At 34.7% G+C, this 16,084-nt stretch overlaps 1 protein-coding gene across 10 annotated transcripts in view; it reads right to left on the reverse strand.

The window, feature by feature from the left end:
* Positions 1–4,931: 4,931 nt before the first annotated feature.
* Positions 4,932–16,084, reverse strand: part of TAFA2 (TAFA chemokine like family member 2) — a 197,753-nt gene continuing 186,600 nt past the window's right edge. For 4 of the 10 annotated variants that reach the window (XM_083827765.1, XM_083827769.1, XM_083827770.1 and 1 more), the window contains 2 exons: positions 14,242–14,482; positions 4,932–7,104 (listed from right to left, as the gene is read on the reverse strand). Coding sequence is in view for 3 of the 10 variants with exons in the window: in XM_083827769.1 (XP_083683895.1) it covers positions 14,471–14,482 (12 nt within the window). In the remaining 7 variants the exon portion in view is untranslated. Of the gene's footprint in view, positions 7,105–14,241; positions 14,848–15,696; positions 15,816–16,084 lie in introns of all 10 variants that reach the window. The other 6 variants (XM_083827764.1, XM_083827766.1, XM_083827768.1 and 3 more) reach the window with 3 other exon arrangements.

Consider the following 16,084-nt stretch of genomic DNA (forward strand, 5'->3'; position numbering starts at 1 on the left):
AAAGGCTAATACGTATATAGTGGATAAACTGTAAAAACAGAAAACAATCAGGGTTGTTAGTGTAAGAAAAGAGCATGTACAGTAATGCATGTTTTGCTTCCCGACGAGGTTCATCAGAACAACTATTCTGCTCTGAAAGGTGTAGGCCAAGTGGTGCAGCTTGCCAGTAGCATACCATGGAGCTTTGATTTAGAACAGTATAGCAATGCAGTCTAATTTCAGTAGTAATTGAGAAGGGTCAGATCTGCATTTCTGGAGGCCCTCCCTCAAGACATGACACAAAATCTTGTGTTTTGATAGGGATATTTGCCAGCATGTGTGCACACACATGCACACATGCCTCCACTGCAAATGCTACCTAAACAGCCATTTTGTCTCTCTTTTTAGAAAGGCAACAACCTATATAGAAACATCCAGTGGATGTATCTGACATTTTTAAGGCATGAAGAGTCACATTTTAAGAGATGTCCACACTCTTCCTCTCTGTCCTTCCAAAAATCATTTAGGTATGATGTGATTCAGCTGCATGCTGTAAGACATTGTCACAATAGTTTCTTTAGGAGCTGGGTAACAATAATGTTTGCAGAAGCATTTCTGTAGGTGATAGCCATATTTTACCAACCACAGCAGTAAAGTCACAGTGTTCCCAGTCTATCCAACTCCAGCCTGTCCACTGGACAAGTTTTGCTAGTGCCCACTTCCACTTCTGGGACCTTTTACAATACCCCAGATGCTCCCTATTGAAATCAGCTTCATGGTCAGCCGTGAGTCAAAAATAAGAAAAAAAAATGCCATAAAACAAGACTCAAGTATAATTTAAAAAAGCATCACAAAATTCTGCATATAATGGTTGAATTCAAGTATTATTAGCTTATTTTTCTTTAATCTAACAATAAGGATAAATAATTAATTATTAATATTCAGTAGTCATTATCTCCACACTGGATATGGATCCCCATTCATCAATGAGCTTTTCCTTTTCCTTTTTATTTTTTCTTTTTCTTTTCTTTTTCTTTTTCTTTCTCTTTTTGTGAAAAAAAAAAAAAAAAAAAAAAAAAAGAATAGCCCTTAAAGTCATTGTTTTGACACTCAATTCACAAACCCACAGTCAAAGACCTGGTATTGCCAAAAGATTTGTGTAGGTGGAACTTTGACTTCTGGTCATTTCTACTAGCCAAAATAAATTACACATCTATGGTTTAACTAAATATGTGAAAAATAATATAGGAAAGACAAAGTTAAATTCAAATTAACAGCAGAATTCCCACTAATATCCCTGAGGTCAGGCTTTAACCCATCACGTATTTCAATGCTCTCAGATAACAGCTCCATAAATGTGGACTTCCTGATGAAGTTGGAAGAATGAGTTTGGACTTTCTCCATTAAGTTTGCCTGTGCACAGAGGTCTTTTATAATATAAATTTAAATATACAATCTGTTTTACAATGTTTTCCATCATCTCTTCTCTCCATATGTTCTCCCACTAGGAATCTAATGAGTTCTACATATGAGGGATGACAAGGGAATATGCCTGAGAAATAATTCGAGCAATTACGGCATATGGAGGCATTGTTTTTGAGTCGTTTTTGCCATGAACATTAGGCAGAGCATCTGGGACCAAATTCTGTCTACCTGCCCATGGACATTAGCAAAATCATCATCTTCCATTTGTAAATTCTGCTGAGGTAATCTGCCATACAGATAGGACCATTTCATCAGCTTTATGATCAGAGAGCATATTGAAACACAGACCATTTATAGTTGGGAAAAAAAAAATGTTCCTATTCAGACAGAACCAGACAGAACAGTTTGAGCTGAAAACCACTTTAAAAGCTAATGATAGAGACACATCATTTTTTTCCTTTCTCTCCAAGAAGAACTACAAAGAGCCTGTGTTCATTTACAGGACACTATTTATAAAAGAAATTTGTATCTTCATTGTGGAAGTTTTGTAAGAATTGAATGGATCCCAGCTAAGGAGAAAATGTCTGAACAAAAACAAAAAGAACAAAACAAAAGAGACTCAAACTCTAAATCAGTAATAGGAAGAGTTATACTTTGTACACCCAAATATTGGCAAGGCATCCAGGATTAATCATAAAGAGAGAAGAGAAAAGAAAAACTCCTTTATATAGAAACATAGTAACTAGAGCAACCAGTATACATTTTGTAAGTTCTTGATATGAAATCTAAACACTAAGACAAAAGGCAGGAGAATTTAAAATCAGTTTTTATCATGTTTGTTCTAACAGTAAGGAGAAAAGACATCAAGAGAAACAAACAATATGCTGATATGGGATAAACTTGAAACTCCACCTACTCATCATTTCCAAGATAAAACTTGTATTGTCTCAGCAGTACAGGTAATATCAGAATTTTTACATGTTTTTTCCCATGGTGCAGTTGCAGTAATTTAAGGCAAGCCATAAATCACAAACTACAGTGTTATTAGGGTATAGGGGGGAGAGAATAGCTCTGTTGTAGAAAATCTTAATAGAATTTTATAATTATGAATATAAATGTAATGTAAGGATTTTAATATGGAATTTTAACAGTGAGGGTTACATATGGGCAATAATACTTCTATTACAGAAGCTATTTCTTGAACTTGGTTGGGCAGTAAATGTTTTCAGAGCAAAAAAAACAGCTATATTTCAAGTCTATATGTTCAGTCACAGCTAATATTGATTTGATTAGTGATATTTAGTCAAGAAAATATATGAGCAAAGAATAAATGGATTTCTCTCCCCATTGCCACGTAACATTACCTGTGTGGTAGCAAGGAGGAACTGAAAATAGAGGGAAGGCTGTTTAATCATTAACATCAATAGGCACATGAACTTTAATAAACTTGCTCATTCAGAATTTTCTGAGTAAAATGATGAACACTCTCAACTCCAGCTGAAGGCCTTTTCCAAACCTGGCTGGAATCACCAAGGCACCACGCCATTTATTTGGTCTGGTTTTGGAGCAAATCCTGGAGACAGAAGACAGACCTTTCTACCACTGTGGAGAACAGACCAAAGGACCTTCTGCCACCATCACACAAAGCCCCAGCCTGGACTTCTACATGATGCTAACAGTATGCAGAATCCACATCCCATAACCTGCATCTCTGGTGATGAAAACATACTACAATGGTTTTTCCTAGCCTGGCATCCCACTCACAGAAGTCTGACAAAGAAGAAGTGAATCATTTCCTTATAAAATAGTTCCCAGCTGTCACTAGCAATGGTCCTCCTGCCAGATGGTCTTAAGTTAGTTTTGGATTAACAGATGTTGGCAACACCTGTCATCACCTGTCAAAATAAAGTTGTGGATAATTCTGCCTTTTTATATACTACCTCTTGTAATCACCATATAACAAGTCCATATGAATACAGAAGATTCAAAACTACCAGCCATAGAAGACCTTTTTTCTAAAATATTTGCAATGACAAACTGTAAAGTGGTAGCTGAAAATTATGTAACCTCTTATGGAAACAAGTTCAAAGATATAATTTGGGAATATTTTCTCATGCTATAAAAGAATAAACAAAAGTTTTTCAGGACACAAACTGTGTTATGAAGACTAACCAAGTGATTAGGTAATTCTCATTATTCCATTTAATACCACTGAAACCATGAGAAATCATTTAGTGACATCAGATTGTTCAGGTGTGACTTTTTTTATAGACCTATCTATCTATTGGCAGAAAGAAACTAGAGATTACAGCAATGTTGCTGTTATAGCCCAAAACTATGTTACTTTCCCTTGTCAATATCTTGGTTAACAACAGATTTGTAAAATTCAGGGCATGAAGGAGGAGGCAGTAAATCAACAGAAAGGGATGCCAATCACATTTTTCTTTTTTGTTGTTACAGACACCCATGCATTATCTGGATAGTTATAAAAGCCAGCCGTACATTCATAATGTGGAAAAAACTACAACTACAACAAAACTACTTATATTTTTATGAAACCTAACAAAATAACAAGCTTTATAATACAATTTTAGTTTCAGTACAGACCTATCTGATGCAGATTTTTTAAATTTTTTAAGCCCTATTTTATATTTACTAGATCCATTTTGGAAATTTTTTCATTAAGACTCGTATCAAGATTTCCTTTTTGTTTAGTTGAACTAATCCAATACATGTCATTTCAAAAAGCTTGAACAAAGCAGTGAATTTTCTTTCCCTGAGAGTGCATTGCCATATGGAACTGCAGACTGAGACCACATAATCTCCTATGATTCAGAGCTTTTGATGATTACTAAATTCAAAAGGTAACATGGATTTTCCTCTGATTATTATGCCTGATCATCTTTGTCATCAGATGAAGCTGGGTACATCAAATTATCTAGGAAGTAGAATATAAGGAATAAAACATAAAATAACTTGAAGCAGAACTAATCTCCAGATTCCTATGATATGAATACTCACAATGTATCTAGTCACACATACTGTGTCCAAAGACAGACACTGTCTACTAAAACAGACACTATGGACATCTGAACTTTCCAGCTTGCTCTGAGATGGACCACCAGAGATCAGTGTTGAACTGGTTTGATTGTTTTTAAACAGTTCAACAAGTTAAACTGAAACATTACCATTTCAAGAATATCTACCATGTTATGTTGATACTGAAAAGGTATAAATTAGAAATTTTCATGAATTTTCTGGGGGAAAAAAAAAAAAAGAAACAAAGTTGTATTCAATCTTGTCTGAAAACAACAATATGCTCACTTGAATTCCCCATGATAATGCTAGAACAGTTGCATTTGATCAATTTCCTTTGGAGAAGGACCTTTCAATGTGGTGGGAGATATGCCCAGCCCTACTGAAGAAATACAGAATTAATATAACCCTTGAGATTCCTACTCATTGAACAAAATTATTTTGTTACATAGGTAAACAGAATAGATCTTCAAAGCGAACATCCATGTAGGTTACTCTATTTTATATCACAATTTTATTCACTTGTCATGAATATTCACAACAGTAATCTACTGCAGATAATCTATTCAGTATATTTGAAAATCCATTTATTTTCACTTATTGATATGCATGTGTTACACTTGTATATAATACAGTATTTTCAATGTTGGTTTAAGAACAAAGAACCAAATAAAACAAATATTGAGAAGCATGATGCAGATTTTTGACCAAAGACAGGCCATATTCAGATTTTACAAAATAGCACATTTATACTTTGTACTGTCTCAATGTTTTTAAGATGCTACCTTCTGTCCTGCACCTGCTAGCACAAATCCATACAATATTAATCCATCCTAACATACTGAAATACCTAGTTGCTGCTACAGTTTATCCTAATTGAAATTTAATCAGAAAAGAATATCTTTCTCTGACAACATTTCTGACTATTTTTCAGCAGAATGATATACTCCTCAATTTTATTCCAAACAATCATTTATTTTATTTAACTCTCCTGTGCAGTAATACAACAGAGGTAATGAAATGGTTTGGGAACAGCAGGGGATTCTGTGAGAGGCAGAGCACTCCAGGGTGTTCATCCATCATGGAACTTAATATAAAACTACCTAGCTATGTCAATGGCTTGTAATGATAAAATTGTTTCTCTCTTTTTTCTGAAAGTCTGGTAACCACACAGGACTTTTAAATAAGCTTGACCCTATATATATTTTGCCTACCACTAAGTGTGTGTGGTTTTCACTTAATGCACCAAAGCATACAGTCAGAACTCCCTTACTCTGTAAGCCAGCGTGCTTATGTAGTGTCAGTAAAAGGAATTGCCAAATTTCTGTTCTATCAATATTACAGATGGTACAATATACATTAAATGGAGTATAAAATTATACATTCTGTAATAACTTAGTAAAAAGCTCATAGATGCTTAAGGCCTTTAAATATTGAGGATTATTTTTCACGTACTAGCACATCACAAAGTTCAAAAAATTGCTACTGAAATGGAAAATTTAAGAAAAAAAAAAGTAAATGTGATCTTGGCATGGATCAGGTATGAATTGGATGACAGTAAGCAAGCAAAATACTCATGAACTGTGAATCTGGGAGAGCACTAGGACTTTTTTCCTTCATACCAAAGAGAGTGAGCAGACATCTACATAAGCATCCAACAGTATTTAGTTTCAAGCAAGAGATTTTATTTTTTAATAAAAAGAGACAAATTCTGAATGATTACCATCTAATTTCATAATTGCAAACCTCATTTACAACCCTGCCTACCTTTACAAAAAGGGATGAAATACTGTCTTTGACTGCTTACCATGAATTTCAATGAATTAAAGGTTAGGAAAGTAAAGTACAGGAACACTCATCTCCTTCAAACTAAATTGAAATGTATATCTTAAAGTTATAAAATGCCTTATAATGGAAGTGGTAATTGAGTTTTGACCACTACTTTTTTAACTGCCAAAGAGCTGCAGTACTTGGTTAGCCTTAGGGAAACATGTCAACCTGACTATACATTCTAATATGATTGATGTATTCCGATAACTATTACTTGTCAACAATAATTATTAACAATGGATATATATTTCCATTCCTATAACAAAAGCAACTTCAAGATGTTGAAATATGTACCCTTCAGAGCCCCAAGATTAGAATACAGATAAAAATGTCTAAAACTGCGCCATGCCAGAGGACAAATTCTGCAACGGAAATTTAATTAAAGCAGTGTGCAGTCCCACCAGCAATCTGAATGGTGGACCAGGGATCATTTTAAAGAGAAGGAACCAATACATTTCAGAGGTTGGTTTCATCAGGATGATGAAGTCACTGGTCTGGAATGGAGAATCCGTATGATTGCTGCTTTTCTGCACATTTTGAATATCACCTCTTGAGGTTACAGCTGCAAATTCCTCAGCAAGTGCAATTTTACAAGTGTATACAGTTCAAGCCATTGAAATCTTTGTGACACAGAAGTTCAAAATAACTTTCCTGTAGTTTTGATCTCAAGGCTGTTGCTGATCGCAAACCAGGTTCTCATTCATTCTGAAGGATACACCCCAGCAATATAAAATTTCACTTCAATGATTGCCTGGAGGAATTAAATTCCTATGTGTGGCATTTAATGTTACCAGCCTTGAGACTGACTTGATTTGTCTTTAGCTATCGGGTTACCTGTAAAGAAGAAAAAAAAGAAATCAGAAAATCAAAATGTACATAGAGAATCTACTTCTGAAGTACCGGAAACTGAGACTGAAAAATAAGATCTCTATCCAGCAAAGGACTTTCAATTGTTTTTAAATAAGTGAATAATTCCCAATTATTTTAGACAGGGATTCTCCCCAAGTTAAAATGTGTGTTTAAGTGTTTTTTTGGAGTTGGACCTGACAAGGAGAAACCAAAATGTGACCATACATAAAAATATAATTGAAAAGAAAATCTGAAGGTCCCAAATCATCAACCCACAAATGTTAAAAGAATTGGTTTAAGGAAACTTTTCATATCTTGTTCATCCTTTTCAGGGTTAGAACTGCATGGTAACAAAAATGCTTTTAAAATGTTAGCCATTATATATAACAGTGACTGATATTTGAGATGTATTCTACCATTCTTTGCACGCTACTTGAAAATGCAATGTTCTGTTAAGTGTTAAATATATTTTAGCAAGCAATAACCACTTAGTGGTGAAACAGAACAAAAACCATGCATACGTAAACAAAAGATAGATATATTTTGATATATGCAAGGTAGAAAATAGCTATCAAGGAGTTCACTTAGAGAGGTTTCACTTAGCCTAGCGTGAAACAAGAGTGGAACAGAAGGATCACAGAGAAAGAGAGGAAGGCAAAGCATTTCACAGTAATTGGACTTTTCCTGTGTCTGGTTATGATTTAAAACACTGAATGAAACAAACAAACAAATAAATAAATAAATCCATCATATCAAAGAAACATAACATTGAGGAATATTTCTGCTGTGTCAGTGGGTACAATTAATGATCATGTAACATTTTAATATCTAGTAGTGTCAGGGGACAACATTCCAACTTGTGATGAGCAGCCCAATTGGATCGGTCACAATAACAATTGAGGACATCAAAGGGCATATGCTCTTCATTTTGATCTCAGAGAGAAGGGTCATGCTCCTTAATGATGAAACATTCTTTTGCCCTCAGCAAAACTGTTTGCATACACCTCTCATCAGCTCTGCAGAGAACATGGAGCAGAATATTAAAAGGATTGTTCTAGGAGTTCATTACTTCAGTTTGCCTTCACTAAGTTTTTTACTTAGGAACTGCATTTAGGGAGGCCATAATAAAATTGTGCTATGTGGGTTTTATTATACAGGAGCTAATTTATTTAATTGTTCTTTTTTGTTCTTGCTGTTGGAAACTGCCTCATGTGAGCCTTTCTATAGTGGAAGATTGCCTGAATAAATAATTAAGAATTAATTTAAAAGTTAAGCAACATATTTCTATGCCCTGTAACAAAGCTCAAAAGGCTGACGCAGCATCTTATTGTTTTTTTTGGTTGGTTGGTTGGTTGTTTTTTTTTGTTTGTTTGCTTGTTTGCTTGCTTGCTTTGGTAGTTGTTTTGTGTTTTGCTTTGTTTTGTTTGGGGTTTTGTGTGTGTGTTACTGTAATAAGCTGGAATTCTACTCATGGACCCAGGTGCCACTGAGATACATAATGTAAAATATGCAGTTTGATCCTATCTGCAGGTGGAATTTTATTCACTTCACTTGATATATATAGATATATTAAAAAAAAAAAAAAAAAAATTGGTAAATCAGCTGATGCAAAGCACACCAAAGATAGATAAAATGATGTGAGACTCCCAGAAAGGCCATGTAGATGCAGGGTCAAAGCACCTTACGTTTCTGCACCACATAGTAGACCAGAAACTAAGCAGAACCAGAGGCAGGTTTCCTCACAGGCATAACTGGACAGGCACAGTCACAGCAACTCAGTTGAATTATCTGTTCTGCCTACATACACACAGAGTAAATATTTGTTATTGAAAAGAGAGAATAACAGTTCTCTTTTGAGACCAAGTTGCTTATGAGCCAGCAATGTGCACTTGTAGCAAAGAAGGCTAATGGTAACCTGAGTTGTATTAAGCAAAGTCAAGGAAGGTGCTCTTTCTCCTTTTCTCAACACTGGTGAGGCCACACTTGGGAGGGCTGTGTCTACTCAGGGCCCCCCAAGCAGAGAATCATGCACATATAGGACAGAGTCCAATGTAGGGCCGTCAAGATGATCAAGGGGCAGAAGCACCAGTCCTTGGAGAGGCTGAGAGAGTTGGGCCCATTCAGCCTGGAGAAGAGGAGGCTCGGGGCAATCCTGTCCATATATATAAATACCTAATGGGAGGGCGAAATGGGAGGGTGAAGAGAGCCAGGATCTTTTCTGTGGTGCCCATGCCAGGACAAGAACTGAAACACAGGAGGTTCCCTTTGTACTTGAGAAAATGCTTTTTCACTCTGAAGGTGAGTGAGCACGGGAGCAGGCTGTCCAAGGTTGTGGAGACATTTAAAAGCTGCCTGAACATTGTCCTGGGCAGCCTGCTCTAGGTGCCCCTGCTTGAATAGAAGGTTGGACCAGATCCCAGCCTCAACCATTATTATTTCTATAACATCCAGCTCTACCAACGTATGCTCTAAGGTATGGGTAGCTAGCAGAAAGAGTAATTTCAGACACATATGACTGCTCAGTCACATGGCTGTTTGAAAGTCTAAATGTGTCCTCTTCAGTCACTGAAGACAGAGTGAAACACATTAAAATCATAATCTGCAGGCCTATTTGCTCCCTGCATTTAGCTCTACAATTGTATTGTGAAAATATCCCTATACAAGCAACAAACACTACTGCATAGGATAAACAGCAGATGTAAAGAAAAAAAATCTGATAGCCATTCAAATCTCTGCTTTACATCAGGTGTTTAACACTATACAAAGGTCATCTTGTTTATACAAACAGCACAGGAAGTCAAGCTGTGTATTCCTAGATTTTACAACTACGTAATTGGAGTTTTTAACGTAACACCTTAACAGAATTTTTATTATTCCACTTGCCCTCCTTTTTTTTTTTTTTTTTTTTTTCTTCCTTAATGTACAGTTCATACATTGCCACTCTGAGTAACACACACGTAGTGGTCTGCATTGGCCTCTACGTAGTAAGGTAATACCTGTTATAAGCAAGTACACATCAGCCATTACCATTAATGGAACTTATAAGTCCATACACATTAAGGAGAGAAGAGACCTCTCAGATGTTAAAGGAAATTTCATAGAGAAGAAGGGAAATTGTAACTAATATCTAGTGATGCTATTCCCAGAAATGCTTAATTTTGGACAAAGTAAAAGCTGTTTGGTTTGAGTAGCTAGGAAGCAAGGTATTGTGCCAAAGGTCTTTAAAACGAAAGAGGGACTGAGAGTGGTATGTCTGATCTCTAAAATTCTAAGAGAACTGTAACACAGTGAATGGGTGCAAATCAATTTTTCAGTTAATAATTAATATGTATGAATATTAACTTTGCTGCTGCTTAACAACACAAATTAAAAATAAATAAATAAATAAATAAATAAAATACTTAGAACTTTAAGCATCCTAGGTATTGATTTGAATTAATTTGTTCGATCTTGGAACATAATTACTCCTTTTATGCTAATATATTTTTCACACCGTTGTTATATCACAAATACATTAGACTCTCTTCACTTTCTTGTGCTAAATGTACATTTAAAATATAATTACTTTGCTGTTGCAGACTTTTAATTTAAATTAGTGAGTGGCCGCTGTAAATTGGTTGTAATTGTATGTGAACTCACTTGTTTTATTTTAAAACAAAAATATATAAATAAATATAACAGAATTTTTCCACATTTCTTCTGCTCACTAAATTTTCCGAACAGATTCAATCTTCCAGTAAAACATATTTGCCAGTGTAACCCAGAATGGACCAGAAATGAAGTGATCTCAAAGGCAGCACATTAGAAAAGCTACCAGCTCAGGAGATCTTCTGGACAGCCTCCATTCCAGGGCTGCTGACAACATGTGAAAAATGTCCTCACTTGTGAAATCCAGCAGATAACACCTTCTCTTTCATCAGAATAGATTTCCATTAAAAAAAAAAAAAAAGATACTTTTAATCAAGATTATAGGATGTAAAGAATGACTGAGTGAATGTTCTTGAAATAGGAAAGCACTTTTCCTAACTGTCATACACCCAAGCATCAAAGTTACAGGGTCACAATTAGGCATAGCACAAATCTTTTATTTCTTATAGAAATAAATTTATCATAAAATATTTTCTAACTACATAATAGCACATACATGCAAATGAGGCATGAAATTAATTATTTTTTTAATAATTGTTAGAAGAAAATAGATATGTTGATGTCAGTGTATGCTGGAATATTTCATAACACACCTTTTTACATTACTAATTTTTTGACTGGCAGCTCTATCAATTTTTTTTATATGTTTACCACAGACTGTACACAAAATCTATATTAAAACAAACTCATGAGTTTGTAAGTTCAGCGCTTAAAAGTTAGGAACTTGACATCTATGGGTGCTTTTACAACCCTAATATGATTCAGCAGTATGATGGATCCTGTGTTCTGGATTTTAGCCAAAGAATATAAATAAATGTAAGAGACAGTAAGAACTTAATACTGTTTTATTGGGGGGGGGGGGGGGGGCTGTTTGTTTGTTTGTTTCCTTTTTAATCAGAATTGTTCCATCAACCTTATAGTATAGGATTATGTGTATGGTCATAGCCTGCGTGTTGTCTGAGTACACTCAGGAATTGTCAAGCTATCTTCTTCTTCTTTTTCAGATATGTAAGACAGAGAAACAAAATCACATATTTTTAACAATGAATAGCTCACCCTGTGCTAAGTGTAATTTCATGAGGCAAAGAAAAGCCATCTTGGCACCCATAGCATTCTTCTGCAAAATTTTAAAAGACCATGGAAAACAAAGATGGTGGGGGTATTTCTTAAAAAATAAAAAGGTTCTCGCAAATATATTTAATGGACAACATGAGACAAGCTAAATACAGGGAATGTCACAAGAATCCCTTAAATAATTTTTTTTAAGAAAGCAACACATTATGACAATGCCTAGCTATGGATTGTTCTCCAAGACACGTCTTGGAGATTAGACAGAGATCATGTACCAAGAAAGCCCTTATTTTTATGCAGTTCATTTTGATGTATCTTGTGTCCTTATTTTTATATTCTTTCTCATATTGAACATAAAGAAGCACCCAAAAATCAGTAAAACAGAGTCAGAAAAAAATAATTCTTTAGCAAATATTTCCTAAAACAGAATAGACTTGAAGAGAGTTATATCAGTCATATTTTTCCACGACAGAAACAACTTGTTAGTGAAAGCTTAATATTAATATTAAAATGCCCAGAAGTGCCCATATAACCAGAAACAAGTATCTGTCAATAGATTTTTTTTCTCCTATGCCCTCTACAAATGAAAGTCCAGGATGGAAATGAATATTTTGAACATATGGAAGCCTACTAATTCCTATGACTTCAAAATCCATACAGTGTTTGTCATGCACTGTTATTCATATGTGGCTTATGAAGGCAAGCGACAATTTGCATTGCAATTTGTGCATGTTTATTTCCTGAAACAGATCAACATTCTAAACTTGGAAGGTGCTACCTTGTACCTATGATACTCAAAAGTACTTAGCAAATGTAAACAAAGAACAGGCTCACAATTTCCTCACAGCATGCAAATCCTGTAATTTATTTTCTAATTAATGGTGAAGCTGGACAAAAAGAGCTGTTAAGGATATTTTTGCAATAGGTCAAAAATATGCAATTAACAGTAGATAGGTGTGGATTTGGGTGTCTATGATAATTTCTGGAGGCACAAGGAACCATTTCAAAAGTCTGACAGTAGTTAAAGTGGTTCAGCCATATTCCAGGCGTATGTTTGATAAAGTAACTGCAGCAGAGAACTGAGCATTCTGAAACAGGTTGTTGTTTCAATATCACAGACCATTATTTGGCTTGGGTTAATGACAAGAGGCAAAATTTGAGTCATTTCTGAGCAGTTTTGAAAACATATGTAATGACAACTATATGAATTAATTTACCTTCAGTAAGGGTTAAGTATTGATAGACATTTTTTCAAGTCTTCAAATGTTTTATTCCTGCTCCATAATACTTCAGCCGTACGTATCTTTTGATATCAAGACTCAAAAGCATTAATTGTTTCTCTCAAGTTTATTGTAGGCACTGCAGTTTGAAAAGTGTGTCTAAACATGTTTGAAAGCCTGTAACAGAGCACTTTAGAATTCTAGATCCTCAGGTATGTCCTTTGGCAAACAGCTGTAGCTCATTTTGTCAATTAAACAGGTCATTTCCCAGTAGAGCTAAATGGCCCCCAAGTTTTTAAGGGCTTTGATAAGTACTAGACTCTAAAGTTCTTAATTCTTTCATGCTTTTATTACACTGTTACTAATCAGAATTGCATTTGTGATAATTCTCATGCTTAGGACTGTCCATTAGAAAGAAACAAAATATTGAAAACTCATTGCACACCATGCCATTTGAAGTATAATTCTGTATTTCATGATACAAATATTTCATTTCCAATACTCTTAATGATTTCAGCTGGAAATTTTGGGGGTTAAAAAATGCAGACCTAGACAATCATTGTTAAAAATTATAAGGAAAACTAAAAGGTCTTTCACATGTAAATTGAGCTTTCCAGCTGCTCCACGTATACTAAGCATGTGCCAAGTGATTTTACAGCTAGGTCTGGAAAAATAGGTAGAAGTAAAATGGTTTAGAGCATGGCATACATTTCTGAAAACAACCAAGTTCTTCATCTTAAGCATGGTTTTTAGATTAAACAGACAACATCTACTATATCTTAAGGATATAGTAGAAATCCCCTTTCCCATCTTTTTCTAAATTCTAAGTAATCCAATATGAAATACTGAACTTTCAACTATGAAGCACCACCTAGCTGAATGTACCAAGAAGTGCTTCCTTTTTAAGCACTGTTCTCTTTTCATGCTTTCCTATGAGAGTGAGAAACACACGTTCATCAATTGGATCTACCTTTGAAAGGAGAGGGAGTGAAGAAAGATGTTTAAAGGCTCCCAAAAGCATCTGACTGATGCGCTGGAGCTGCTGAACAGCACAACCACCCTCCTGGAGTCCTGCCCAAATAAGCAATGATTCCTGGGCACCTGTAGCAAACTCAGTAACTACAATGAAGAGTAAGGTACAACAGTTCCTGTTAATACTGTGTAAACCTGTATTTGTACACACCTGCTGCTCTGTGAGTAATAAACCAGGGCTGGAACACATTTTCTGGAGTGGTTTGACTCCTTATTCCTCAACGAACGTTCTGGCCCTTCCTTAGAATCCGACCAAGACTAGTGCAACTAGTGCTCCAACGTGGAGCCAGAATATTTTGTGTGTGTGGAAAAATCAAAAATTGTCATCAGGCACAGCAGAACCCTCCTTTCTCTACTTCTCCATTCGGACTTGAAGAGTTTTACACGTTTGCCTAAGAAACAAACACATGTCAAGTACTACACTATTATGGAATCAGTTATAGAACACAAAACTGGGTTAGATGGAATTTTCTTTAACTTATTAGTAAAAGTGCAGAAAGACAGGAAAAAACATTGCAGAACCAGAGTAAATTCACTTAGCAAAGGAGCATGGTCTCAAAAAATACCCCAAACAATAACAATAATCTCAAAGGAAAAGGTTTAAAGATACTCAAATTCAAACTCACTGATTTGTCACCAAAATCAAATAGAAGTGGATAGGTAGCATTGGTTCTCACTTTTGCAAGCATATCAGCAATTCTTAACTATTATAAAACAGTAATTGAAAAGGTATTTGAAAATAAGTCCATGAATAGACCTGTGACACAGAAAAGAGGCATGAGGTCAGAATGTGTTTTCTTTTAAATGAAAGATTTAAGTGTGTTCTTCCCATATATATATATATATAAAGAAAAAAAAAAAGTATAAAGTTTGAAAAATTTGATAATTCTGAGAACTCTACTTATAGTCATTTCTATGGTTATTAAGCTACAGGAAACATCATACAAGAACAGATGACTTTTCACATTTCAAATCATGCTATTCAATTCAGGCAGCTACTTCCCGATCTAGATATTTGAGATAGTTTTTGGACCTGCTGATAAAGATTTCTTCTGAAAAGGGGTACACAATACCTCAAAAAGTCACCTAAACTTCTTTAAACAATGCTTACAACAGATAATTATTTTCTTCTTTTTTTTTCTTTTTTCTTTTATGTCTTTAAACTTAAATGTCCTGCTGTAGATCATTTGAAACCTCTATTACAGTCTTAAACTCATAACTTGGATAGCATGTTCATTTAATAAAATCTGTACACATTTAAATACTATAAAACAAGTAAATATGGCTCTGGATTTATATTTCCTTGAACGTGATAGTTTACAAAATCAGCATAATTGATACAACTCCCTGGGACAATTATCATAGTGTATAACTGATGAAGACATATGAGTTATATCAAGGATAAATTTAATTCATTAGTTTTTCAAATGTATTTCATTATTATTTTTTCCAAAAAATAGTGCCACTACAATGCAAATAACTAAACTTTCTCAATGATTCTATAACTCAGCAGAGAAATCAAGTTTATGTTAAAATTCTTATAACTTCACAAAATTTTTCATTTACAGGCAATAGTTTTATATTGAAAGAAGACTTAAACATAAACCTTATTTTACTTTCTGTAACAGATAATAACTGTTGTAATTCAGACAAGGATATATCCTCTTGTGGTTTTTGTGGTGATCACAACTCCATAGTGGGACTGCGGCATGGTGGCATAAAAGACTGCAAGACAATTAATTAAATAAATGTAATTTTCTTCTCTTTTACACCATCTAGTCACCTCAAATGGAAGATAAAAATAAACTCATTCCTTTTAACAGATAGGCAAACTGAAGCATTATAAAGAGTCATATTACCCTACCAACTATGAGAAAAGTGAAGGGAAAAGCAGAGATGGGAACAGAGTTTTTTTGTCTTTCACTAGTCTTACCTCACTAACCTAAAGAAATGCCTACTTTCTTGACTGGAAAGGGAAACCTCTAACAAACTAA

Source organism: Anser anser (genome assembly GCF_964211835.1).
Source record: "Anser anser genome assembly, chromosome: 1".
NCBI lineage: Eukaryota > Metazoa > Chordata > Aves > Anseriformes > Anatidae > Anser > Anser anser.